At 50.2% G+C, this 25,248-nt stretch overlaps 1 protein-coding gene across 3 annotated transcripts in view; it reads left to right on the forward strand.

Annotated features, from left to right (window-relative positions):
- The first annotated feature begins 12,044 nt into the window (after positions 1 to 12,044).
- TNFRSF11A (TNF receptor superfamily member 11a) overlaps positions 12,045 to 25,248 on the forward strand; it is a 62,979-nt gene continuing 49,775 nt past the window's right edge. For 2 of the 3 annotated variants that reach the window (XM_061400369.1, XM_061400370.1), the window contains exon 1: positions 12,045 to 12,218. In XM_061400369.1, coding sequence (XP_061256353.1) covers positions 12,144 to 12,218 — 75 coding nt within the window. In that variant the 5' untranslated portion in view covers positions 12,045 to 12,143. Of the gene's footprint in view, positions 12,219 to 13,215; positions 17,240 to 25,248 lie in introns of those variants that run through there. The other variant, XM_061400371.1, reaches the window with a different exon arrangement.

Consider the following 25,248-nt stretch of genomic DNA (forward strand, 5'->3'; position numbering starts at 1 on the left):
ATCCAAATGCTAACAGGTTTTCATGAAAGGCACCATCCAGTAAGATACACAGTGTGTTTCGAGTCCCTCTTATTATGCTATTAAACCCCTTAATGTCAGTAAGACTTTACATTTATTTTTTTCATGGCAAAATATAGATTCTTTAATGATAAAACAGACACTAATCATAAAACTGGGTGCGTTCTTCCAAAACAAGCTGGAAAACTCCCATCCTCGCTCTTTTTAAACAGACGTAAAAATGATACAAATAAAAGCAAAGTTTGCAAAGTAATGAAAAGTTAATTTGAAATTATGCTCCAAAGCAAGCCAGAGACTAAAATTTTTCAGAAATCCACAAGAACTGTAGTGAACAATTTCACTGTATTAACCTGAGAACATTGCTTGCGTGGTAGCATCACTATATGTACGTACCTCTGTACACGGTATCCTTGACCTTCATCTGTTGGCAGTCAGCACCCCTTTTGAGAGATTACTTGCTAAACATCAGATTAACTTAAAACCTGAATGAAATTGTGAATAATTTAAGTAACTTTAATGGGGTATCAATTCAGGTGCTATCAAGCTTCCTTTCCTTATAGGAAAAGAAAAAATGGTTCAAATAAATAGTCTCTGAAATAAACTAAAGTTTGGGGACGTGAAATCAGTGTGTATTGAGTTGTCTTTTCACCAACCTGCTTTTTAAGATAAACTATTTTAGGCCATTCAGTTCAGTTCAGTCGCTCAGTTGTGTCCGACTCTTTGCAACCCCATGAATCACAGCACGCCAGGCCTCCCTGTCCATCACCAGCTCCTGGAGTTTACTCAAACTCATGTCCATCAAGTCAGTGATGCCATCCAGCCATCTCATCCTCTGTCGTCCCCTTCTCCTCCTGCTCCCAGTCCCTCCCAGCATCAGGGTCTTTTCCAATGAGTCAACTCTTCACATGAGGTGGCCAAAGTATTGGAGTTTCAGCTTTAGCATCAGTCCTTCCAATGAACACCCAGGACTGATCTCCTTTAGGATGGACTGGTTGGACCTCCTTGCAGTCCAAGGGGCTCTCAAGAGTCTTCTCCAACACCACAGTTCAAAAGCATCAATTCTTCGGTGCTCAGCTTTCTTCACAGTCCAACTCACATCCACACGTGACCACTGGAAAAACCACAGCCTTATTTGACCCTTAGGAACATAACTTTGTCTAGACCCACCTTGTGGATATTTAAACAGTGACAGCCAACCGCAGCTAACATTTTATGCTGATTATAAGTTCTTAACTATTTTTTGTGTAAATAATATATATTTATTTTAAGAGGTTTGTAATTGGCTACTCCAAATCCTCAAATTCTTCAGATTGCCCAGGTAAGTATATTCCAGCTTTATCTTAGCTGTTAACTCTTACAAGCAAACTGTGAAATAAACTTAGCCTTTCACATGAATAGACGTGTTTGAAAACTTTACAGTGTACCTCATTTGGTTACTATTTTATTTCAGTATATTTAAAAAATAATAGGTTAAAGATACATGTTACTAATAAAAATAATAAATGTATCTGGTATCTGCATATCGGTGAAATAATTGGGTTTTAGACTATTTTCATACTATATAAGAATGTTCTGTTTACCTTTCATCTAGCTGTAACCTAATGTTCTTTTCATAGAGCCATTATATGTGGATCAGAATTGTGTAGTCTTACACATTTTGAACTCAGCAAGGTATCTGACTGATTGTCTTAACGTCTTTATTTATTTCCAAGGTAAAAAATATAGGTAAATAAAAGCAAAAATAAAGCACTGTGCTGTGGGCACATGGCCTAAAAAGCTCAGCAGAGCTTGTCTCCTTATCTCTGGCTCTGAGCAGCCCGATTTATCAACAAACCTTACCACGTTTGCTAAGCCATTTGTAAACGTAGTAAAACCATCCCTTTCTAAAGATTATAAAGTCACTCACCACTCAACATGTGTATTATTTATGGAGTACCTATGTTGTGCTGGGCACGGGAGGCGATGGATAAGGCCAACATAGAAGAGAGCTTGCAGCCAGGCAGGGAAACAAACAGTTTGAGAGGGAAGGACTGAGGAAGCCTTACCGTAAGTAGGATGAGGACTTTGGAAGGCCTCCGTAAGGTGACGTTGTACCTGAAAATTAGGAAGACTGGGCTTTACCCATGTGAAAACAGGAAGAGAAAAAAGAGCAGTACGTGCATAGGCCTTGGAGGGTTTAGGGAATTGGAAAAAGAAGACCAGTGTGACTCCAGCATTTTGAATATGATGGGGTATCAACAGATTAAACTGCAGAGGGGTATAGCCAGATCACACAGGTTCAATCCCTGGGTTGGGAAGATCCCCTGAAGTAGGAAATGGCAACCCATTCCAGTATTCTTGCCTGGAAAATTCCATGGATGGAGAAGCCTGGTAGGCTGTAATCCATGGGGTCGCAAAGAGCTGGACCTGACTGAGCGACTTCACTTTCTTCTCACATAGTTGAAGTAGTACACTGGCTTGATCAGTTTACATGATGGTTAGACAGGCTTTGGAAGAACACTTTGGAAAAAGGCAGGAGTAGAGGCTGCAGGGGTTCCCCGAGTGGCACTGGTGGTCAAGAACCCATCTGCCAATGCAGGAAACGAGAGAGAACGGATCGGTCCCTGGGTTAAGAAGATCCCCTGGAGGAGGGCGTGGCAGCCCAGTCCGGTGTCCTTGCCTGGAGAATCCCACGGACAGAGGAGCCTGGCGGGCTACAGTCCATGGGGTTGCCAAGAGTCGGACACGACTGAGCAACTTAGCAAGCGTGCAGAGGCTGCAGAAGCCAAGGCAATGTCTAAGCAAGAGGTGGTGGCAGCCTGGACGGAAAGGGCAGGGAAAGGGCAGACCTGAGGTAAACTGGGGATAGATTTGGGACGTAATATTGGCATGACAGGTTGGGTATGAAGAGTGAGGGAAAAAGAAAAGTCAAAGATGTCACTGAGATTTTTGGCTGGATTAACTGAATAAATAATGAGTGATAACAACAGGAAATTTTAGGATGAATCTACAGTTTGAGATGTGCCAGAATTGAGATATCTGAGAGGTACCTGTCTTGAGGTCAAGTGAGAAGTTAGTTATCCAAGTGTGGGTCTCAACAGAGGTCAGGCTTACATCCAGATTGTGGGGTCATTGATATTTGACTAAAGCCACGAAACTAAATGAGATGGGCTGGGGAGAGAGCAGCCGTGGAGAAGAGTCCGACTCTGAGCCCTGAAACACTCCCGAATCTGGACGTTCAGTAGAGCAGGAGAACGTACTCATAAGGCTCAGGGGAGTGAGGCTGGAGAGAAACCAAGAAAGGGTGCTTTCCTGGAGCCAAAGAAGAACACCCCAAGGAACAGCGGTGGCCCCTTGGCAGGCAGTAGGAGGGTGGATCTAAGATTGGTGGAAGATTAAAGTCACTGATGACGTCAATCGTAAGCTCAGTGGGTCTGTGGAGATAGAGGCCTGACTGCACACGGTGAAGAGAGACGGACAGGGTTGCCGGCTCTTTCAGGAAACGTTGCCATAAAGGGGAGCAGAAGCCCTGGCATCTAGAAAGGATCGTGAGGTCCAGGAGAGGTGTGGAGGGAAGCTTTGTAACAAGAGAAATTAGATCTGTACATAGGCTGCTGAGAGCAAGTCAGTAAATTGAGAGAGAATGGTGGTGCAACAGCAAGAGTAGGTGAGGACTGTGCAACAGTGAAGTCCCTGGGAAGGCAAGAGGGGGTGCGGTTCAGGACACAAAGGCATCGGGGCCTCCTCCGTGATTGGAGAGAATAGGTGCACTGGAGGTAATTTGGTAGATACAGTGGTGGGAAGGTTTGGGGTTTTCCGTCTCTTCTCAGTAAAGGATGAAGCAAAGATACTAGTGTGGCTGGCATGTGGAAAGTTTTGGAGGTTTGAGGAAAAAGAAGGTAGAAATGGTTGTCTCCAAGAATAGCAGAGTATTACGGATACAACTGTTAAATTGCCAAGCAATTGTGAAAGCTGATTTGAGAATAGTAATTACGAATTTAAAGACAGGCAGTTAACACAATTGTGGTTTGTTGTGTTTTTTTTTTTCCTTCCAGACAAAATTAGCTGTTCAGAACAGATGTGAAGTATACATACAATAAAGTAGAACCAGGTCTGGGTTTTTCCAGATGCATAAGATGAGAAAAGACAAGGATATTAAACCTCTTGCAAAGAAATTATTATTGTGATGGACCCACAGAATTGGACTGGGAACGAGGGGGAAACAATCGGACGGATGGGCCTAAATAAAGTCAACAGTATGTAAGTGAGCTGGAAGGAGCTTCCTTTGAGAGTAGAAGTGAAAAGCAAATACTATTCCTGTTCTACGTCCAGCCTTTAAGGTACAGAGGTTTGTGGAAACAAAATGGAAAAGCCTGCACTCTACAGAATAGCAATGAAGGTGATGTTTTAGGGGTGATGGTGGTTTAGTCCCTAAGTCGCATCTGACTCTTGCAACCCCATGGGCTGTAGCCCACCAGGCTCCTCTGTCCATGGGTTTTCCAGGCAAGAATACTGGAGTGGGTGGCCATTTCCTCCTCCAGAGGGTCCTCCCAACCCAGGGATCACACCCAGGTCTCCTACGTTGCAGGCGGTGTCTTTACCAAGGGGTGGTCAGGATTTAATCAGCGTAAGGTGGGCCCAAGAGAAGCGGCTGAGGATGTAGATGAGAAGTCTGAAGACACCTTGAGTTCCCATGTGCCCAGTGCGAAGGGTTAGAGATTGAGGAAGTTTTCCGCTGACATCTGTGAACCTGGTCGAGCTCCTGGAGGTAAGAACAAAGAGCAGGGACCTCTCTCTGGCTGGGCTCCCTAGAGTCTGTGACTTAACACTTGTCCTGTCTGGGACTCCAGCAGTTGATCAATTACAGTTCTAGTTTTTCCACCCCTGCCTCGGTTCCCACAGAGGTTATAGCTTGTGAGTTTTCTGCTCTGATAATTTGTGATTCTCTGTGTTTACCTGTCAGTCTCTCCAGTTTGGGGGGCAGTGGTATGCCCTGGGACCTCCCTTCTCTTAAATGGATTTAGGAAGAGTTACTGATTTCCTGGTGGCTCAGTTGGTAAAGAATCAGCCTACAGTGCAGGAGACTAGGGTCCCATCTCTTGGTCAGGAAGATCCCCTGGAGAAAGAACTGGCAACCCACTCCAGTATTCTTGCCTGGGAAATCCCACGGACAGAGGAGCCTGGCAGGCTGCAGTCCATGGAGCCGAGAGAGTTGGACACGACTTAACGACTAAACCATTGATCGTTCAGCTTTTTACTCATCAGGACAGAGTGGGGACTTCAAGCTCCCTACATGTGGAACTGGAAACAGGAAGCAGCACAGATTTTTTTTTTTTTTTAATGCAAAACACAGAAAAGAGGGTAAAAGTCATTTGGGGCAGAAGGGAAGAGAGAGATTGGGCAGAAATGTTATTTGAGGAGAGAATGGACACAAAAATGCTTAAGCTGACAAAAAACATCAAGAAAGGCAATGAATTACAAACAGGATCGATTCAAAGAAAACTAACCTCCCCACGTTGGTGTAAACCTGCTGAAAACCAAATACAAACAAAATCTTAAAAGCAGCAACTGTAAGGCTGATAGTTGGCATATCAAAGAAAACAAAGCAATTATGTTTTTTAAATGCCGAAGGAAAATAGCTGCCACCCTACAACTTCAAATGAAGGCAAGTTAAGGTATTTTTAGACACTCTTCCCCTAGAAAAAAAACCCAAAACAGAATTTGTTAGCAGCAGACTCACCCCAAAGAAAAACCCGAGAAAGTTATTCAAGCGAAAGGAGAGTGATCCTAGGTAGCATCTTACAGACGCAAAAAACAATATGGAGCAAAAAAAGGATACATAGGGACTTCCCTGGCGGTCCAGTGGCCAGGACTCTGTGCTCCCAATGCAGGGACCTGGGTTCAAGCCCTGCTCAGGGGACTAGATCCCACATGCCCCAACCAAGACCTGGGGCAGCCAAATTTTTTTTTTTTTTTTTTTTTTAGGAAACTGGAAAATATCAAATGTTAGAGATGTAAGCAATGTGCTTTTAAAAGGAACCATAGGTTAAGGAAACTACAACAAAATTAGAAAACATTTTTATTAAATAATGGGAAATATGAAACTTGTGAGATAAAACTAAAGCCATTCTTACAGGGAGCTGTACATACAGCTTTAAATACATAAATGAGGAAAGAATGTTTAAGGTCAATTAACATTCATTTTAAGAAGTTTGAAAAGAACCATGAAGCAGAAGAATCAATAAAGTTCAGAAATTAAATAGAAAACTCAAACACAATAAAGAAGATAAAGATAAAAATTTGATTCTAATTAATTGAACTAATAAAACCTGATTAAACCCCAGAAAGACTTACCAAGAAAAGGAGAAGGCATAAATAAATTACCAGGTGGTGTTCAGTCACTCAGGGGTGTCAGACTCTATGCAACCCCATGGACTGCAGCACGCCAGGCCTTCCTGCTGCTGCTGCTGCTAAGTCGCTTCAGTCGTGTCTGACGCTGTGCGACCCCATAGACCGCAGCCCACCAGGCTCCCCCGTCCCTGGGATCTCCAGGCAAGAACACTGGAGTGGGCTGCCATTTCCTTCTCCAATGCAGGAAAGTGAAAAGTGAAAGTGAAGTCGCTCAGTCGTGTCCGACCCTCAGCGACCCCATGGACTGCAGCCCACCAGGCTCCTCCGTCCATGGGATTTTCCAGGCAAGAGTACTGGAGTTGGGTGCCATTGCCTTCTCCCTGGCCATCACCAACTCCCAGAGTTTACCCAAACTCATGTCCATCGAGTTGATGATGCCATCCAACCTCTCGTACTCTGTCGTCCCCTTCTCCCCTGTCCTCAATCTTTCCCAGCATCAGGGTCTTTTCCAATGAGTCAGCTCTTTGCATCAAGTGGCCAAAGTACTGGAGTTTGAGCTTCAGTCCTTCCAATGAATATTCAGGACTGATCTCCTTTAGGATGGACTGGCTGAATCTCCTTGCAGCCCAAGAGACTCTCAGGAATTTTTCCAACACCTCTGTTCAAAAGCATCAATTCTTCGGCAGTCAGCCTTCTTTATGGTCCACCTCTCGGACACATCCATACATGACTACTGGAAAAACCATAGCTTTGACTAGACGGACTTTTATCAGAAAGGTAATGTCTCTGCTTTTTAATACATTGTCTAGGTTGGTCATACTTTTCTTCCAAGGAGCAAGTGTCTTTTAAAAATTTCATGGCTGCAGTCACCATCTGCAGTGATTTTGGAGCCCAAGAATATAAAATCTCTCACTGTTTCCATTGTTTCCCCATCTATTTGCCATGAAGTGATGGGACTAGATGCCATGATCTTAGTTTTCTGAATGTTGAGTTTTAAGCCAACTTTTTCACTCTCCTCTTTCACCTTCATCAAGAGGCTCTTTAGTTCCTCTTCTCTTTCTGACATTACCAGTATTAGAAACTAAAAAGAAGAAATCCTTACAAACACTACATTTAAAATATAATGAGATTTTATAAATGACTGTACACCAGCAAAGTTAAAAGATTAGATGGAATGAACATACTTCTATTTAAAAACACACATACACCACTTCTTACCAAAACCAACACAAAAGGAAATAAGCTCTCTAAAGCTATCTATCAAATACAGTGAACCTGTCATTTAAAACCATGCCATAAGGAAACCTCAATGCCCGGATGGTTTCATGGGTGAATTCTACCAAATATTTAAGGAAAAAGTAATACCGTGTTATACACCTTTTCGAAGGTCTTCCATATTCCTCAGTCTTGTCCAGCAAAACACTGACACTGAAACTTGACAAGACCCAATTCAGGAAGGGTGCGGCAGGCCAGCCTCTCTCACAGACCTGGATATGGAATTTCTTCATGTCACTGTGGGATAGCATCGCCCCTTGATTCATCTGTGAGTGAACACTGATTTATCAAGGTTTACTGTGGTTTAAAAAGTGTTTTGTAGGTGAGATGACAGCACAAGCAAGCAGAGTGAATAATAAAAACATTTGTATTTACTAGTGAGCTTTTCCTGAAAGATTTGTAAAGTCTTATGTTTACTTAATAACTTCGCTTTTTATGTATTTGCTTTAGCTCTGTGCCCAGTAATTATTTTCTGTCACCACATGAAAAAAAATTACATAAGCTGATTAATTCTCATTCTTGTGGACATTTATAGGCATTTTATTAACAAGATTGTATCTATTTTCTGGTGCCTAGTACAGGCCATTAAAATATAATCCTATTGATAGGATACTTACGAAGCATTCACCTGAAACGAAAATGACAGCCGTGTTTTACCCTACCTTTTTGATTCTGGAAACTCAAAAGAGTTCTTACAGAAGCGGGAAGTAGTGAGGGTTTTCAGGGTTAGTTGCACATTACCCATGTAAAATAGTTTTCTACTAAAGCTATGATTCTTTTATTTTTCTCCCCAGTACAAATAAAACAATTCACCATTGGCTGATTACTCTGTAAAAATTGGAAATGTTTAATAAATGTTAAAACATCTGTTGTTTAAGATGAATTTTGCATTTATTACATATAACCAAAATTTAATTATACATGTGCTTGTAAATGGACTTATAAAAATAATAAATAACACTTTCTGTAAATGATGAGAAATATCTAGTTATAGTGCAAGCATTCTTCACTTAATAGGGAAAAATAGTATTTAACTTCCATGTTTCTCATAATAACGCCATTTATATAGGAAAGATGATGTCCTCAAGCTCATTTTAATGGATCTTGTTAATAACAAATGTATTCTACATTAATCTCTATAAAGTATTTGAACTATTTGAGTGATCTGTAAATATTGAAATAGAGTCTTTAAAAGTAATTATTTTTTCAGTTAAACTTGTTTTAGTAGATTTAATATGGTAACCCGGGCATTCTGTTGTTTACAGCGCTTCCAAAACCAGCACACTCACCTCTGGGACTTTCCAAGCAGAAGTTTTAAGTCCCCTAATCTTTTTTTGAAAAAAGAAGGGGTTGATGTTGGAAATACGCCAGGAGTAGGCCTTGGTATTTCTCGTGAAGTGCCACAGTGAATATACCCTCTCCCACAAGTCAGTTCCTTTTATCAAAATCAGAATCTCACACACAGCCATTTCCAGAAAGTCTGTCCCCACATTCAAGACAACAATAGGCCAGATAAATATTTTTTTTAGTCTTAATTTTGTACAACTCCTATACTTAATTTCATCTGGAGTTTTAACCTCTATTTACCAAACGTACATACCTGTCAGTTGAAGTACAAAAGTACTTTTTCCTCAGTGTAAACAGCTTAGAAACATCAAAAGTTAAAATGAGTAGTTTCTACTATGATTCACCTAATGCTAATATTTGGTGCTTTAACCTAAATGTCCATCAACAGATAAATGGATAAAGAAGATGTGATATACACACCATGGAATAATACCCAGCCATAAAAAGAATGAAATGTCATTTGCAACAACATGGATGGAGCTAGATATTATCATACTCAGTGAAGCAAGTTAGCTTAATACGTGGAATCTTAAAAAAAAAATAAAAGAAGCAAATGAACTTATTTAGAAAAGAGAAACCGACTTACAGGCATAGAAAAAAACTTATGGTTACCAAAGGGAAAAGGGGAGAAGGGATAAATCTGGAGATGAGATCAACAGACATACACCCACTGTATTTAAAACAGTTGAGCAACAAGGACTTACGGTATAGCACTCGCAGTACCTTGTAGTAACCTGTAACTGAAAAAGGTCTGAAAAATAAACATAACTGAATCACTTTACTATATATCTAACGCAGTATCACTATATAAACTAACGCAGTGTTGTGAATCAACTGTAGTTCCATTTTTAAAACCTGGGGAGAAGTTGGTGCTTAGTAATAAGATGCACTCCAGAGCCAGACAGCCAAGGTTTGAATTCCAGCTCTGGCATTTACTGCAGGTGACCCTAGGTAAGTTATTAGCCTCTATGCCTCAGTTTCCTCATCTGTAGAAAGGGTTTAGTATTCCTTGCGCAGCTGTTGCAAGAATTGAATGAATTTGTAAGTGTAAATATGCTATTAGTATTTGCTATTGTTGTCTCTCCAGAAACTTCCTTTGCTTAGATAAATAAAATCATGGTTTTTTTTTATTACTTTTTACAGACATGGGACGATATTACTCTGTAACTAGCTTTTTCTACTATGATATGGAATTGCTTTGCCAAAGGATATTTGCACTTTTAATTTTTTTTTAACCAAACACTACAGATTGCTTTCCAAAAAGCAGAAAAGTAACTGGCAGTGTACCCATCAGGCTGCCCAGGAGGGAGTCACAAAGTAAAGGAACCAGCATGACTGCAGTAGCCCAAGGCGGGAGGGGAAACGGAAGTGTGCTGTTGTAAGGTTCTTCCGTATACCTGCTGCTGCTGCTAAGTCGCTTCAGTCATGTCCCACTCTATGCGACCCCATAGACGGCAGCCCACCAGGCTCCCCCGTCCCTGGGATTCTCCAGGCAAGAACACTGGAGTGGGTTGCCATTTCCTTCTCCGACGCATGAAAGTGAAAAGTCAAAGTGAAGTCTCTCGGTCATGTCTGACTCTTCTGGACCCCATAGACTGCAGCCTACCAGGCTCCTCCGTCCATGGGATTTTCCAGGCAAGAGTACTGGAGTGGGGTGCCATTGCCTTCTCCAACCGTATACCTAGAGCGGCAGAATTTCATCTGTAGGTAAACTGTCATGTCATACAGTCATGTTGTAAACCCAGAACTAAAACAACAAAACAAACAAGAGATATAAAATAAGCTACCAATGGAGAAAAAACCATAACCCTAAAAATACTCAAATCATCCAAAAGAAGGTAAGAAAAAAAACGAGCAAAGGTGGAACAAACAGAAAACAAATAGCCAGACTTAAATTTTACCGTATTTATAATCACATCGAAGTACGTGTTAGTTGCTCAGTCGTATCCGACTCTTCACAACCCCATGGACTGTTGGACTGTAGCCCACCAGGCTCCTCTGTCCATGGGATTCTCCAGGTAAGAATACTGGAACGGGCAGTCATGCCCTCCTCCAGGGGATCTTCCCGACCCAGAGTTCGAACCTGGGTCTCCTGCATTGCAGGCAGATTGTTTACCGTCTGTGTAAACAGCCGATAAGGGGGTTCCCTTATCGGCTACGTGATTTGCAAATATTTTCTCCCATTCATTAGGTTGTTGAAGTCTCAAGCCAACCCACTCAAATATTCTTGCCTGGAGAATTCCACGGACAGAGGGAGCTGGCGGGCTACAGTCCATGGGGTCGCAAAGACTGGACACGACTGAAGCGACTTAGCACAAGCACCCAAGTGGGGAGGGCTTAGAGGGGTGTCTCTGGCACTTCTGACATAAGTGTCTCTGACGCTCCAAGAGCTTGCCCTGCTCTGCTGTCAGCCAGGCTGCTCTTTCTTTTCTTCTTTGGCCGAGGCGCGCCGCTTGTGGGGTCTTAGCCGACTCATTTGAAAACACCCTGATGCTGGGAAAGACTGAAGGCGGGAGGAAAAGGGGACGACAGAGGATGAGGTGGTCGGATGGCATCACCCACTCGATGGACTGAGCCTGAGCAAGCACTGGGAGTTGGTGATGGACAAAGGAACCTGACGGGCTGCAGTCCATGGGGCCGCAGAGTCGGACACGACTGACCGACTGGACTGGACTGAACTGAGCTGAGTTCCCTACCAGGGAACTGAACCCGCGCCCTCGGCAGTGATCGCGAGGAGTTCTCCGCGTGACCTTTGGTCGCTGGGCATTCGCTTCGGGAGGTCCCGGCTTGGAAGGGTGAGCGCGGGCTCGGGGCGCGTGCGAGGCTGGCTGGGGCCACCGGGCTACCTTCTTCCGGGGAGTGTGCCCCCGACAGTCCGGGGATGCGGGCCCGCAGTGTCTGCGGGAGCCTCCCGCAGGCAGGAGCTCCGCGGGGGCGCGGCGAGAGCCCCGGATCACCCCCAGCACCCCCAGCGCGCTGGACTCGGGCGTCGCCTCCTAGCCCGGGCCCTGCGCCGGGCGCGGCCTGAGGAGGGCGCAGCGCCGACAGGGAGGGTGCCCGGGGGTGGGGCGGGGCGGGGCTGGACGGGGCGGAGCGGGCGGACCCGAGGTCCCGGGCCGCCGCGCGGGCAGCAGAGGCCGCAGAGCGGGCCACCGTCCCCCGCCCTCCGCGCCATGGCACCGCGCGCCCGGCGGCGCCGCCCGCTGCCCGCGCCGCTGGCGCTGCTGGCGCTGCTCGGCCGGCTGCAGGTAAGGAGGCCGCCCGCCGCCCGCGCCCCGCGCCCGGGCGCCCTGCGCGCCCTCCTCCGCGCGGCCGGGGGCTCCGAGACCCGCACGGAGCCTGGGGGCTGAGGATCTGGGGGGAGAGCCACGGCGGGTGCGGTCGGACTGTGGGAGGAGGGAACCGGGAGCCTCAGGGATGCTGGGGTGCTGCGGGACCCCGGCACCCGAACGCGGACGAGGGGCCCCCGCACGATCGCTGCCGCGGAGACAGCGGCGTAGACACGGCCCCTTCCCCTGCGGACGGACTCGAGAGAAAACTTCAGAACCGCAGGCAGCGCCCAAGTTAACCAACCGTCCTAAGTAGGATTCTCCTTTCGGGCCATTCTGAGCCCCGGTCCTTAACTCTACCTGCGCCTCACTCCGTCTCCCCACCTCCGCTTGGCGGCTGTCGGAAGGTGGACTGGCTGATGCTTGCCCCTTGCGGGGGTGTCCATCCAGAGCGCGCGCTGAGACCGGGTTTGGTAGTTTAGTGGCTCAGATGGTAAAGAATCCGTCGGCAGTGCAGAAGACCCTGGGTTCTCCTTCCAGAGTTCCATCCCCGGGTCGGGAAGATCCCCTGGAGAAGGGCATGGCAACCCACTCCAACATTCTTGTCTGGCGAATCCCATGGACAGAGGAGATTTTTTTCTGAAGAAGGAAATCAAAAAAAAAGAAAAGAAAATCAGAATGTTTTCCTACGTTCCCCTCTTTCTGTAAATCTCCCTTCTCCCCTCCAGTTCCACCGCCCCCACCGCACTCCCACAAACCTGCAAGCAGTTCAAGAACCACCGGCTCAGGTTCCGGACCAGAATGACACAGAGTCACTTCTCAGAACCCCTGTGATGATACTGGGACAAAACAGTCTTCACAGTTGGAAAAACCAACGCACCTGGGGTGCTTGAAGTCAGTCGGGGAGCCGGTCTGTAGGGCGCTGCTCTCCGGGTGCTGAGCGGGCGGGCAGGCGGGGCAGGGGGCGGCCTCAGAGCGGCCAGGCCCCGCTGGGGCTCCAGCCCGGGAGCAGCCCGGGACTCCCCTCTGCGGCCTTTCCCCTCGAGTCCCGGGGGCTGTTCAAGACTCAAGGGGGCTGAGGGGACCGGGAAACCGAATTCCCCGATCCGGGTTCCCTCCCCATCCCAAGCCCTCCGGAGAAATTTCTCTATGGGATCACTTGGTCCAGTTGCCAGGTGAATAAAAGCAGGTACTGGTTTTCTGTCCCCTGGAGGAGAGCTATAGTGTGGGAAAGCCAGCCCCACAGCCCTCTGACAGCCTGTCCCCTTGGAAGTCCCTTAGAGGGCAAGTGCTGGTGGCTTTCTGCTTTCAGCAGTTTCAGATTCCCCTGCTCTGTAAAGACTGGCTTCGGCTCTTGCTGACAGCTTCCAGAGAGAACAGCACTTCTAGGGCTGTGTTTGGAGTGAGGAGAGATGGCAAACCAACCTGGGACTAGAGCCTGGACGGAAGTACAGGCTGTGGGCTGGAGCAGACGGTTCTCTTGGAAGATGTGGCCTGTTCCCTTTCTGCCTAAGGGAGCCTCTGGGAATGGCTGAGGGCAGGGAAGCCGGGAAAGCCTGGAGGCATTTTCTCATTGTAAGCACTTTAGGTGTTGCTTAATGAAGTGTTCAACAGGTTGGACAGGTGTGCTGCTTTATTTAAACCACAGGAGGAGGGCTCCAGGGAATAGCTAGCCACCTGAGAAAACCCTGCTCACTACACAGCTTTAAAAAAAAAAAAAACACCTCACAGTGTTAATTGCAAAAACTTCATATGTACATATATGTGTACATGTAGTGCTGTAGGTTCTAACGTTGACAGCAATTGCTATCAAAACATTTCTTTCTCAGGACTTCCCTGGCAGTTCAGTGGTTAAGACTCCATGCTTCCAATGCGGGAGACATGGGTTGGATCACAGGTAGGGGAACTAAGATCCCACACGCCTCACGATGCAGCCAAAAAAAAAAAAAAAAAGCCAAAATACCCATTTATTTCTCAGAGCTATCTTTCAGCAAGTACTATCTACTCTCCCCAACCATCCCGCCCTTTCCCTTTGAGCTGCATGAATTATGTGCATTTTTAAATCATACCTAAACAGGAAACGGGGCTTCCCAGGTGGCTCAGTGGTAAAGAATCTGCCTGCCATGAAGGAGACTGGGGGTTTAATCCCTGGGTCGGGAAGATCCCCTGGAGAAGGAAATGGCAACCCACTCCAATATTCTTCCCTGGAGAATTCCATGGAGAGACAAACTGGCAGGCTACCGTACATGAGGTCGCCAAGAGCTGGACGCAGCTCGGCAACTAAACACCAACAGGAAGCAATGGAAGGGTGCTGGGACAGCTCCGATCAAGTGACAAGTGACGTGTGTGCGTCTAGTCTCCCCAGCGCAGACGTGTTGATTCTGAGCCGGGGTGGCCGTGGCCCCCTGCAGAAACTGGGGTTCCAAGAGCCATCCTGCAGGTACGGCTGCTTTGGGCCCACCTGGTCTGTTCAGAGAGAGGAATTGCCTTGGTGGTTAGTTCTCACCCGCTAGGCAAGGCCTGAAGAACTGTTTAGTGTGGGGCGTGGCGGAGGTATCGCTTTTGTAAAATAGTTGGCAAAAACAGCTTCCAGAAAGGGCCTTATCTGCAAGCATTGTATTTCGTTCCATGAACATTATATTAAATCAATTTAAACGTACCTGGAAGGCTGTAAGGTTTGCCTTTTAAAACATCTCTGCGATTGTATCTCTGTGTGTCTGTGTCAGTGAGGGCATTTGAGTTCAGACAGAAGAGTGTTTGTCTACAGAAAGAAAAACACTGAAAACTTCTATGTTGATCATTCTGCTGTTAGAGTTGAGAAATTATAGGACCAGACTGTGTTCATTGAGGTCATTGATCACACAGCCGTGTTTATCCCTAGTAATCCAAGACCTAAGGGCAGAGTCGCTCATACCCGGGCCAGCAAGTGTATTTGGTATTTGGGATGTAAAGCCTTGTTCTGGGGAAATGCACAGCCAAGACACAGCTGGGTCTTCACTGTCGGGTCCAGAGGACAAGGCGGGCGAAGAGTAACACCTTCTGTACACAAAGCGGTGCAGGGAAGGAAGGAGGGATACAGCTGGAGGAACCAGGAAGGGCTTCGGAGCCGGACGCTCCCGAGGCCATCTTGGAAGGACGGCTGGGAAATCAGGGGTCAGAGGCAGTTGGGGAAGAAAGCTCTCTATTGGAGAAGATGGCTTGAATGGTTTAGGCCTAAAGCAATCTTGCCAAGAAAAGAAAACCCACATATTTTTATGACTTTATGGATAGCAAATAGCACTCTGTAAAGCTAGCTGAAGGAAGCCTGCCACAGACAGGGCAGTAAACATTTGCAGTGTTTGAGATAACACTTGTGTGGCCCTCATTGAGGTGGCAAGGTAGACTAATCAGGAACAGAGAGGTCGTGGGCCCTGGAAGGCCCGTGGGGAGACCCCGCAGAGGAAATCCCCTGGGTGGGGCTGCAGGGCTCGTGGGTGCCCGCCCTGGCCCAACAATCTCCCTGCCCCACCGGCCCATCCTAGCGGGAAGACCTGGCCGTGTGTTCCTACTTTGTTTAGAGAGTCACAGACTCCGGGATCAGCGTCCTTTTCGTTGGTTTTGTTGATCACAGATATTTCGAATGCCCCCGCCACCCCCCACCCCCGCCCCGGTATTTCCTTCCCACCACTTCCCCTGAAAATGGCACATCTGTAATCTGAACGTATTCTCTGTGTTGATAAGGAAATATGAGTTTGCTTTTACAGTTATCTACCAGAAATTCTTATGCCAGGAAAACTGAAACAATAAAGGTGTATCTTTGAAGGTCAGTAAATCAGTGTTTTATGAGGCCATGAAAAGGGGAGTTCCAAGCCAGGGCCTCCTTTGCAGAGAGTGCTGTTTGAAGAAGGAGCCACGTGAACTTTCTCTGCCAGCTCAGTATTAAAATTCCCCCCATGCTGTTTTCCTATTTTTGAAGTGCATGGGAAAAGAAAGCGGTGTGTTTTCCGCATGTGTGTCCAGAGGAGGCTGGCGGGCCGTCTTGCTGTGGATGTGGATCTGCATCCCGCCTAGATGGTCCTCAGCTCTCCAAGTGACTCACGCCCCAGGGAACCCACCCTCGGGCCAGCGGGGCTGGTGGACAGCCATGGCCTGTCTGCTGTCTGCTGTCTGCCTGCAGAGTCCGGACCCCAGCCCGCAGGAGAAACACCCGACCCCACCTCAGTCACCCCCCGCCGCAGTGGGTGGGATTGGGATCCCCGCCGACAGCTGATTTTCCTTCCCACCACCCGTACCTTCCCAATCTTATGTGTCACTCCAGCTGCCATCTGGGAGCGTAGACATTCAGTCATCTCAGAGTCTTTGTGACCCCATGGACTGTAGCCTGCCAGGCTCCTCTGTCCATGGGATTCTCCCGGCAAGAACACTGGAGTGGGTGCCACTTCCCCACTCAGGAAGGAACCCGCGTCTCCTGTCTCCTCCACTGGAGTGCGTGGCCCTGGCCTCTTCCAGGAGATCTTCCCCACCCAGGGATTGAACCCGCGTCTCCTGTCTCCTGCATTGGCAGGTGGATTCTTTACCACTAGCGCCACCTGGGAAGCTCCAAGCACCGAGCTGCCTCGTGGGACCCACTGCTAGAAACAGATTAAACTCAGCTCCTTTCCGCCCCAAACCCAGCCTCTGAGCCTGAAAACCCCAGAGTGAGACGGTGGACTTGGGCAGAACAGAAGACCGGGTGGGAGTGATTTCTCAGAGAGCTCGTGGGCTTGGCGCTGAGCGGGAGGCGCGGCCCGCCCGCCGGTATCTCTGCCCTCCATCCGCGGGCGCTGTCAGTCTGTTTCCTGGCGGGGGCCCGGCCTGCCGGCTCCCCAGCCCTCCCCCTCCCTGGCCCTGCTGAGCTAAGGCAGCCCCGTCAGCATTTAGGCGCTCGCCTGCGTGGATGTGTGCTCACGACCCATCTGTCCGCGTCCTGTGGGCCAGCAGTGACCTCCAGCCTCAGGTTTCCGTGGGCTGCCATGTTCAGGGTAAGAAAGAAGACTGTGTTGAACGTGTTCATTTAGCTCAACAAAAGGAGCGCCTCCTCCCGGTGGGACGCCAGGAGAGCAGGCCCAGCCCTGGTCTCCCGGCACCGCTGAGTCTAGCCGCGAGCAGACAGAACGCGACGGGACCCGTGCGTCCCCGGAGCGCGCTCAGAGTGCGGGTGCGCGCCCAGGGCAAGAGGGCCTTCACCCGCTTGGAGGCGTCGGGGGAATGGCCCCACTTTCTTGCCGTGCGGCTGTGCACGTCTAAGGCGCAGAAGGAGGGCGAGGGGGCGGCCTGGGCGGGGGTCTGAGGCTGGTGGGCGCCCTGCCTGGCGGTGGGAGCGGCTGGGGGATAACAGGGGTGGACAGAGTCCAGTGTTTGGGGTGACTCCAGAGGGCCGTGTTCCCGGGCTGCCAGGGCAGGTGGCGAGAGGGAGGCCGAGAAGGGCTTTATGTGCAAATAGTCTAGGTTTTACCCCCGCGTGTTGTGTGCTGGGGAGGGACGCGCGGTCAGATCTGCAGGTTGTGGGGAGCAGCGCCATGGGGAACGGGGGTGGGTCCCCAGGGGGCGGGAAGGAGGCCAGGGCTCCTGCTCTGGGGAGGAACTTGGAGAAGCTTGAATGGGGTCAGGAAGGTGGGGAGAGAAAGGAGGCAAGTGCAGGGTGCCCCGAGGTGTGCCAGGTGCTGAAGACACAGGGGCAGAGGATGTGGTCGCACCTATTATTTAAAAATATATATATATGATAGATGTCAGGACAACACAGCTGACCATTTGCGTGATCCTTCTGCACAGTTTATTAAGGAAACTTCTTAGTCCAAATCCAAGTCAAATCAGTTTCAGTTGCAAGTAAAGGATTTTTCCCCTAAACAGTAAAGAAGAATGCAGTGTAGGATATGGAATCCCATTTGCTTCGGATTGTTGTACTGGGAAGCAAAATTCCTTAGAGCCCCTAGAGGTAAAAACAAGCTAAGAGCCCCAAGGCACTGCAGGAAATTTGTGTGCCTTAGAATTCAGAGCCATTTCCTGGCCTAAAGGTGTCTTTGAATCAGAGGGTCAGGATGTAGGCAGAGTTTGAGAACTCAGGACTACAGAGATAAGCGGCCGGCGGTCCCCTGAGTCCATCATCAGGGCTGGCGTGACCTACCCCGTGGTCTTCTACAGTGCCCTCGGCGCACCCGCCCCCAGCCCAAGCTGTGTTTACCTTGGACGGCAGCTGGGCAGAGCTCTTTCTCCTGCAGGAGGCCCCTTTTCCTGGTGGCTGTCGGTGCCTCAGCTGAGTGTTTCTCTTCCACTCTGCCTGCCCCCTCTGCGCCCCCACCCCCAAAAGCCCTGGCCTCACAGGTGACACAGAGGCCCTCCTGGCACAGGCAAAGGCAGAGAGCTGCCAGGTCTCCAAGTGGCAGGAAGAACCGTCGGCAAAAAAACGACCCTTTGGGTTCATTGGAATAATAATAACTCATGACATTTCCTGTTCAGTGTTCAGAGTACAAGAACCACTTCCTCCAGCCACCAGAAATTTGAAGACTTTCCATGAAAAATGAGGAAGAAAAACTCTTTAACATGTTGTGAACGTGATGGCTGAACCTGGGAGGCGGGAAGAGAACAGGGGTTCTGTCACACAAGTCCTGTCTGCACCACGGCCTCTGCCAGCTCCGTCCTCCTTACTTCCCCCAAATAGGAAGGGAACCTTTTTTCTGAGGTTCTGACTCTTTAAAAACATTTGCTCCTCTCTGCAATGTGCATGCATGCACGCTAAGTCCTTTGGTCGTGTCCTATGCTTTGCGACCGCATGGACTATAGCCCGCCAGGCTCCTCTTTCTGTGGATTCTCCAGGTAGGAACACTGGAGTGGGTTGCCATGCCCTCCCCAGGGGATCTTCCTGATCCCAGGATTGAACCCGAGTCTGTTATGTCTCCTGCATTGGCAGGCAGGTTCTTGACCACTGGCACCACCTCACTGAAAACTGTGCCCTTAAGTAGCACAGACAGCTGCCAAGCGCCTGTCCAGTTGAAAAACTTGTCTGGGGCTCTCAGTTTTGTACCCAGGGTAGAAAAGCAGCATCACGTCTGAAACATTCATGTTAATGGAGACTCTGGTCCCTGTTTCAAGCCTAGTGGGGATTGATCACATCTGCCCTGGTTCTGCCGCGCATCCTTCAACAATTCTCAGCGGCTGGAACGTCCCTGTGGCCCTAAATCTAGTACTGTCTCACAGTTCGACCCGGTTCCTCGCATTTGCTCTGTTTGGGGGTGAAGATCCGCTGGCCACTGTCTCTATTTTCGTGTTTCTCTCGTTGAAGACCGTCAGCCCACTACTTCCTCTCACTCAAGTTATTCATGCGACTTCCTTTAACCTCGCTGTCAGCTTCTTTCCTTTCAATTCTCTGGATCCTGGCTTTGCAGTTCCAGGAGGTGCTCTGGAAAACAGAACTCCCCTCTGCGCCCAGGCCCCAGAACACCCCTGCCTCGTATTGAGGCTGAGACCGCCCGTCTGCGTCCCTGGCAGTTAAGCGGGTCAACAGCTGCCCGGAGGGTTGAGCCAGGTGCCTAGGGCGTGCAGGGCAGGACAGGGGCCAAGGAAGCCTCTGGGCCTGGACGGACGTGATGCCAAGCGGGAGAAAACCAAGGCCTGGCTGGTGTCTAAGACCCGAGCCGGCCAGGTGGGGGCGGCCTGGACCCTGGGAGCTGAGGAATGCATGTCCCCAGGCCCGGACATCAGACACCCTGTGGGTGGGACCCTCCATCGGTGTCACCCCCTCCGCAGGGGATTCTGAGGCACGCTGGAGTTTGAGACCTGCTGCTGTAGACGTCGGATGCCACGGAACGATTTTGAGCTCAGAGCTAAAGGAGTATTGCCTGATGACTGTCTTAAACGCACCTGCCACCTGTCAAAGCCCTCCCGTGTGCCTGGCACGTGCTAGGTGCAGCTCGCAGAGGTCTAATCCCCACTCCAGCTCACCGGGAAGACAGGACTAACGCCCAGGACCCCATGAGAACGGCAAGTTCAGGGCAGGCGTCAGCCCCGGGGTGCGGCCCTCACCCCGCAGGGAAGCCGCGTCTGCGGTTGCTGCGTGACAGGCAGGGCTCAGACAGGGAGAGCTCCAGGCCTGGAGCGTGCAGAGAGAGAAGCAGGCTCCTTAGGGCTTGGGGAAATAGCACCGCCGGTCTGCATCTGTGGGACCCGCTCGAGGAGGTTCATCTGCGGAGGGCGCTCTGTTGTCAACTGTCACCGAGCAGAAGGGGAAAGGCTGTGACTTGAAGGCTGGGTTTAGGCGGGCACCCTGGGCAGCCTCAGCTCAGGGTCCATGTGCGGGTCGCTCCCTGACTCAGGAGGAAAAGAAATGTGACAGGCTGAGTCACCGCTGCCACTTCCCGGCGCGAGGGCATCTCTGACTGCGGGCAGCCCTGGGGTGCCGGGAAGAAGCTGTCCTGTCCCCGCTGGGCCAGGCACTCCAGCCCTGCCCTGCGTTTGTCAGGACGTCCCGGGCGTGTTCATCCCCTTCTGCCGCCCCCCAGGCTCTGTCCTCCGTGTGGGGGGCTGGGGGGGCCCCTTCTGAGGAGCTTAGGTTTTCCTTATTCCAGTCCGGATCCCTGTGCCCAGGTCACCGAGGTCCTATTTATGTGTCTGGTTACAAATGACCAAAGCACCAGATGGTGGGATGGCATCACCGACTCCATGGACATGAACTTAGGCAAACTCTGGGAGCTCGTGAGGGACAGGGATGCCCGGCGCGCTGCAGGCCATGGGGTCACAAGGAGTCGGACACAACTGAGCGACTGAACAACAGCCAAAGCCCTAGAATGGGCAGCTCGTCATCGTAACTAAGTGGGGCGATCCTTGGGACGAGGGATGTGGGGGTGATGGGCGCCCGCTGCTCTGCGCCCGCACGGTGAGTCCAGGGCGTCCCGGGTGGGGCCGTCGTGTGAGAGGCCCTCTCCCGACGGCAGCGGGAGCAGCCGCATGTGGGCCAGGTGGGCCTGCCTTCCGTCCCCGTTCGAGAGCAAATCCGAGCCCAGGAAGGGATTTCCGATCTTGGTCTGGCCTCCCGTTCGCCCCAGGGTGTCTCTGACTCTGCCCCCGATTGGTGGAGCCCTTTTGAGCCCGTGCTGAGGAGCGTGAATCTGATTCAGAACTCGTAGGAAACCATTACAGTTTTCTGTAAGGGGAAGTTGTAAGATCACAATCAGTCCTTCAGGAAATATTATTCATAATTTACTGAGAATTTGAGCATTTGCTGCATGCCTGGCACTGTGCCACTCTGCTTATCACGCACGGTCTGAGTGGGCCACCTTGTCTCTTGGTGAGGAAGAAGGGAGCTGGGGAAGATAAGGAAGGGAGAGCCTCGAGCGCGGTGCCCGGCCAGCGGGAGACGTTCAGTGAGGACCTGCTCTGCCCTTCGCCCCCTCCCGCCGCGCGGCATCTGCGCGGTGGTGGGCGCGGCAGGGCTCAGGGTCCCTCGTGCGGATGGAGATGACGGTGCAGAGCCCGGAAGTGCTCTCGGGCCCTTCCTTTGGCTCTCGGGCCTTGAGGCCGTCTCTGACTTTGCTCCTCCAAGACCAGCAGTGTCGGCATCACCTGGGACTTGTTAGAAAACCTGCATCTTTATGAGAGGTTCAGGTGGCTCGCTTGCGCAGTGAGGCTGAGAAGCGCTCGTCTCTGAACAGTGTAGGCGAGTCAGATTCCCGTACCTGGCACCGTGCAGCGCTCAGAGGTGTTGAGTATCCTGGGTGGTTGAGTTCGTGTGTGTTTCTTTTTAAGTGTAGCTCACTTGTGGCTCAGACAAGAGAAGGTGGAGCTCAACTATGTTCAGGAAAGAAAGGAAGAGGGCGAGTTCAGCCAAGTCCAGGAATGGCCCTGGACCTGGGCTTTAAGTCTTGAAAAGCGAGGCAGATGAAGGCTGTCGAGTGTGGCAGTGACTGTACCAGAGAGGGGGCCGTGGTGCTCCCCTCCCAGCCGCCGAGATGGGGAGAGTCTCCCCCCGGCGGCTCCCCAGGGCCCGGGGTCCTGTGGGCACCGGCTCAGCACCCGGAGCGGGCTTCATCCTTCCTTGAACCTGGAATCGAGCCGAAGTCCTAGGATGTGACCCCAGGAGGCTGCCCCCGGAGGCTGTGAGATGCGTGGGGGGTTAGGGCCTCGTGGCTCAGTGGCCCTGGACAGGCTCCCCAGGAGAGGCGGGCTGTGCGCCTGGCAGGCGGGGTACAGCTGGCGATGGATGGCCCAGCCGGGGCGGGGAGGGCGCAGCGAAGCTGGGGGTCAGGGTTGACCCAGGGGCAGGCGGGCTCGCCAGAGTGGCATGGGGGGAGGTCCGAGGCCCGGGGGTTGCAAAGACAGCCAGTGCGCTCACTGAAGGTCCTGAGCAGGGGGTGACCCCGAAAGTGACGTGGGGGGCAGGCAAGTGGGGGAGGTGGGGAGTGTGCGGTTGACTGGGAAGAGGAGGAACACAGAAACCCACCTTAGATCTGGGGGAGAATGGGTGCGTGGGATGCTTGTACATGTATGGCTGAGTTCACTGTTCACCCCAGCCTGTCACACCATTGTTTGGTTATCAGCCGTACCCCACTACAAAAGAGAAAGTTTAAAAAAACAAAACCGCCGGTGATCCTCAGCGTGACTGTGAGAGGAGACAGTCCGGGTGGCTGAGACCTTCTAGCACAGGGGCTGAGCAGTCCAGGTGTGAGACCTTCGCTTAAATGACAGTGGCCCGAGTGGGGAGTCAACTGATCGGCCTTGCTGACCCGGGCCGAGGGTTGAGCAGGACCGCAAGGCTGGAAGGGACAGGGCGAGGGGCCGCGCGGTACGCTTCCGGCCTCGGTCCTGGGCAGGGCCGCTGGCGAGATGGCAGAAGTGGATGGGGGCGGGCCGGGGCAGGTGTGGGGGCCTGGGGAGCCCTGAGGGGCCTTCATCTCGGTCTGACCCATCTCTGACCTTGGCGCTCGACTCGCAGCAGTGCTGGCATCACCCGAGAGCCTGTTAGGAGTGCAGACCCCACCCCAGACCCGCCCACCGAGCGGCGCCTTTGCATTCATTTTCCAGGTCACGCTGTGCACACTTAAGCAGCAGGCCTGGGGCTTCCCGGGCGCAGTGGGGACGTCACCTCCCTGTGCAGGGGGTGCAGGCTGACCCCTGGTCAGGGGGCTAAGATCCCGCACCCTGTGGCCGAAAACCCAAAACGGAAGGCAGAGGCCACATTGTAACAAGTTCAAAAAACACTTTAAAATCGGTCCACATCAAAAAAGGCTGAGCGCCAAAGAACTGATGCTTTTGAACTGTGGTGTTGGAGAAGACTCTTGAGAGTCCCTTGGACTGCAAGGAGATCCAACCAGTCCATTCTGAAGGAGATCAGCCTTGGGATTTCTTTGGAAGGAATGATGCTGAAGCTGAAACTCCAGTACTTTGGCCACCTCATGTGAAGAGTTGATTCATTGGAAAAGACTCTGATGCTGGGAGGGATTGGGGGCAGCAGGAGAAGGGGACGACAGAGGGTGAGATGGCTGGATGGCATCACTGACTCGATGGACGTGAGTCTGGGTGAACTCCGGGAGTTGGTGATGGACAGGGAGGCCTGGCGTGCTGCGATTCATGGAGTCGCAAAGAGTCGGACACAACTGAGTGACTGAACTGAACTGAACATCAAAAAAAAAAAAGGTAGAACAGGAATTGTTTTTTGAAAAGGAAGCAGGCCAGGGCAGTCTAGCCCCTTCCCTGGCCCCTTTGGGGTCTAAAGGCCTTATTAGCCGGGTGCACTCCCACCATGGGCTTCCCTGGTGGCTCAGCTGGTAAAGAATCTGCCTGCAATGTGGGAAACCCAGGTTCAACCTCTGGTTCAGGAAGATCCCCTGGAGAAGGGAATGGCTACCACTCCAGTGTTCCTTCCTGGAGAATCCCATGACAGAGGCTGCAGTCCACGCGGTCACAAAGAGTCAGACGTGACTGAGGACTGACACGTCACTTCCCCCAAAGAGCAGAGCAGAGCCTCGCAGGGCCCTGGGCACCCAGCAGAGCAGCGTGAGCTGAGAAGCTCGGGTTCGTAACGGTTACTGCAGGGAAGAGGAGAAAGGAGCTCTCCTGTCAAATGAATAAAAGTTAAAACAAAAAATTCAAGAATGGCAAAGAAAAAAAAAAACCCTCCACACTGGGAGAATAAAGGGGGCATTCATAGAGCCTGGGCGGGTTGGTGTGAGGACGAGTCACCCACCCTAATCGTGCTGTTTAGGGAACAGACGTTCCCGCTGCTGCAGGTAGCGCACAGCTGCAGACTTGCTTCACCCCTCATCTCCCAGAAGACAAAGACACTTGCAATTAAAGTTTTGAAATGCAAGGTTATTTCTTCATTTTCCCTTGGGCCATATGTTTTCTAGGAGCAGAGATAATACATGCATTGTGAGCCGAGTAAGAAAGAGAGATGAGCAGAAATCAATAGACCTTTGATATGCTCTTGTCTGAGTAAGATTTTTTTTTAATGAGCTTATCTGGAATCAAGGTGATCGGGGGGAAAAGATGCTGATGGGGCCATAAAACCAACTTTCAAGACAGCTCGTGAAGTCGACTGTATTGTTTGGTAGATCGAAATGGTGACTATGCCAAGACTTCTAAAAGGCCACAATTACTCTACATTTTTACGGGTTTTTTTTTTTTTTTTTCCAGTTAAATCTGACCTGAGTCAGATTTTTGTTTCTGTGTGCAGTATCTATTTTTAAAAAATCTCATAGCAAAATGGTTAAGATAGTAAATTTTGTTATGAGTATTTTATCTCGGTTAAACTTTAAAATTAAAAAAGTCTTATGACAAATTATTTCCTCCCTGATGATAAAAATAGCACGGAGTGCTTATTATTTCAAGTGTTATGTCCACTGGGAACCTGCAGTCTGTACCTCACAGTCCTGAAGCTGCAGGTACATGTTAACTCGTGATGTGGATAAATTATGACACCAGTTGTGTGGATTTAGACTTCCCGTTAACCTGACTTGTTCCCTCACTTCATGCAGGTCTCCACTCAAAAGTCACCTTATCA

This window comes from Bos javanicus, chromosome 24 (assembly GCF_032452875.1).
Source record: "Bos javanicus breed banteng chromosome 24, ARS-OSU_banteng_1.0, whole genome shotgun sequence".
NCBI lineage: Eukaryota > Metazoa > Chordata > Mammalia > Artiodactyla > Bovidae > Bos > Bos javanicus.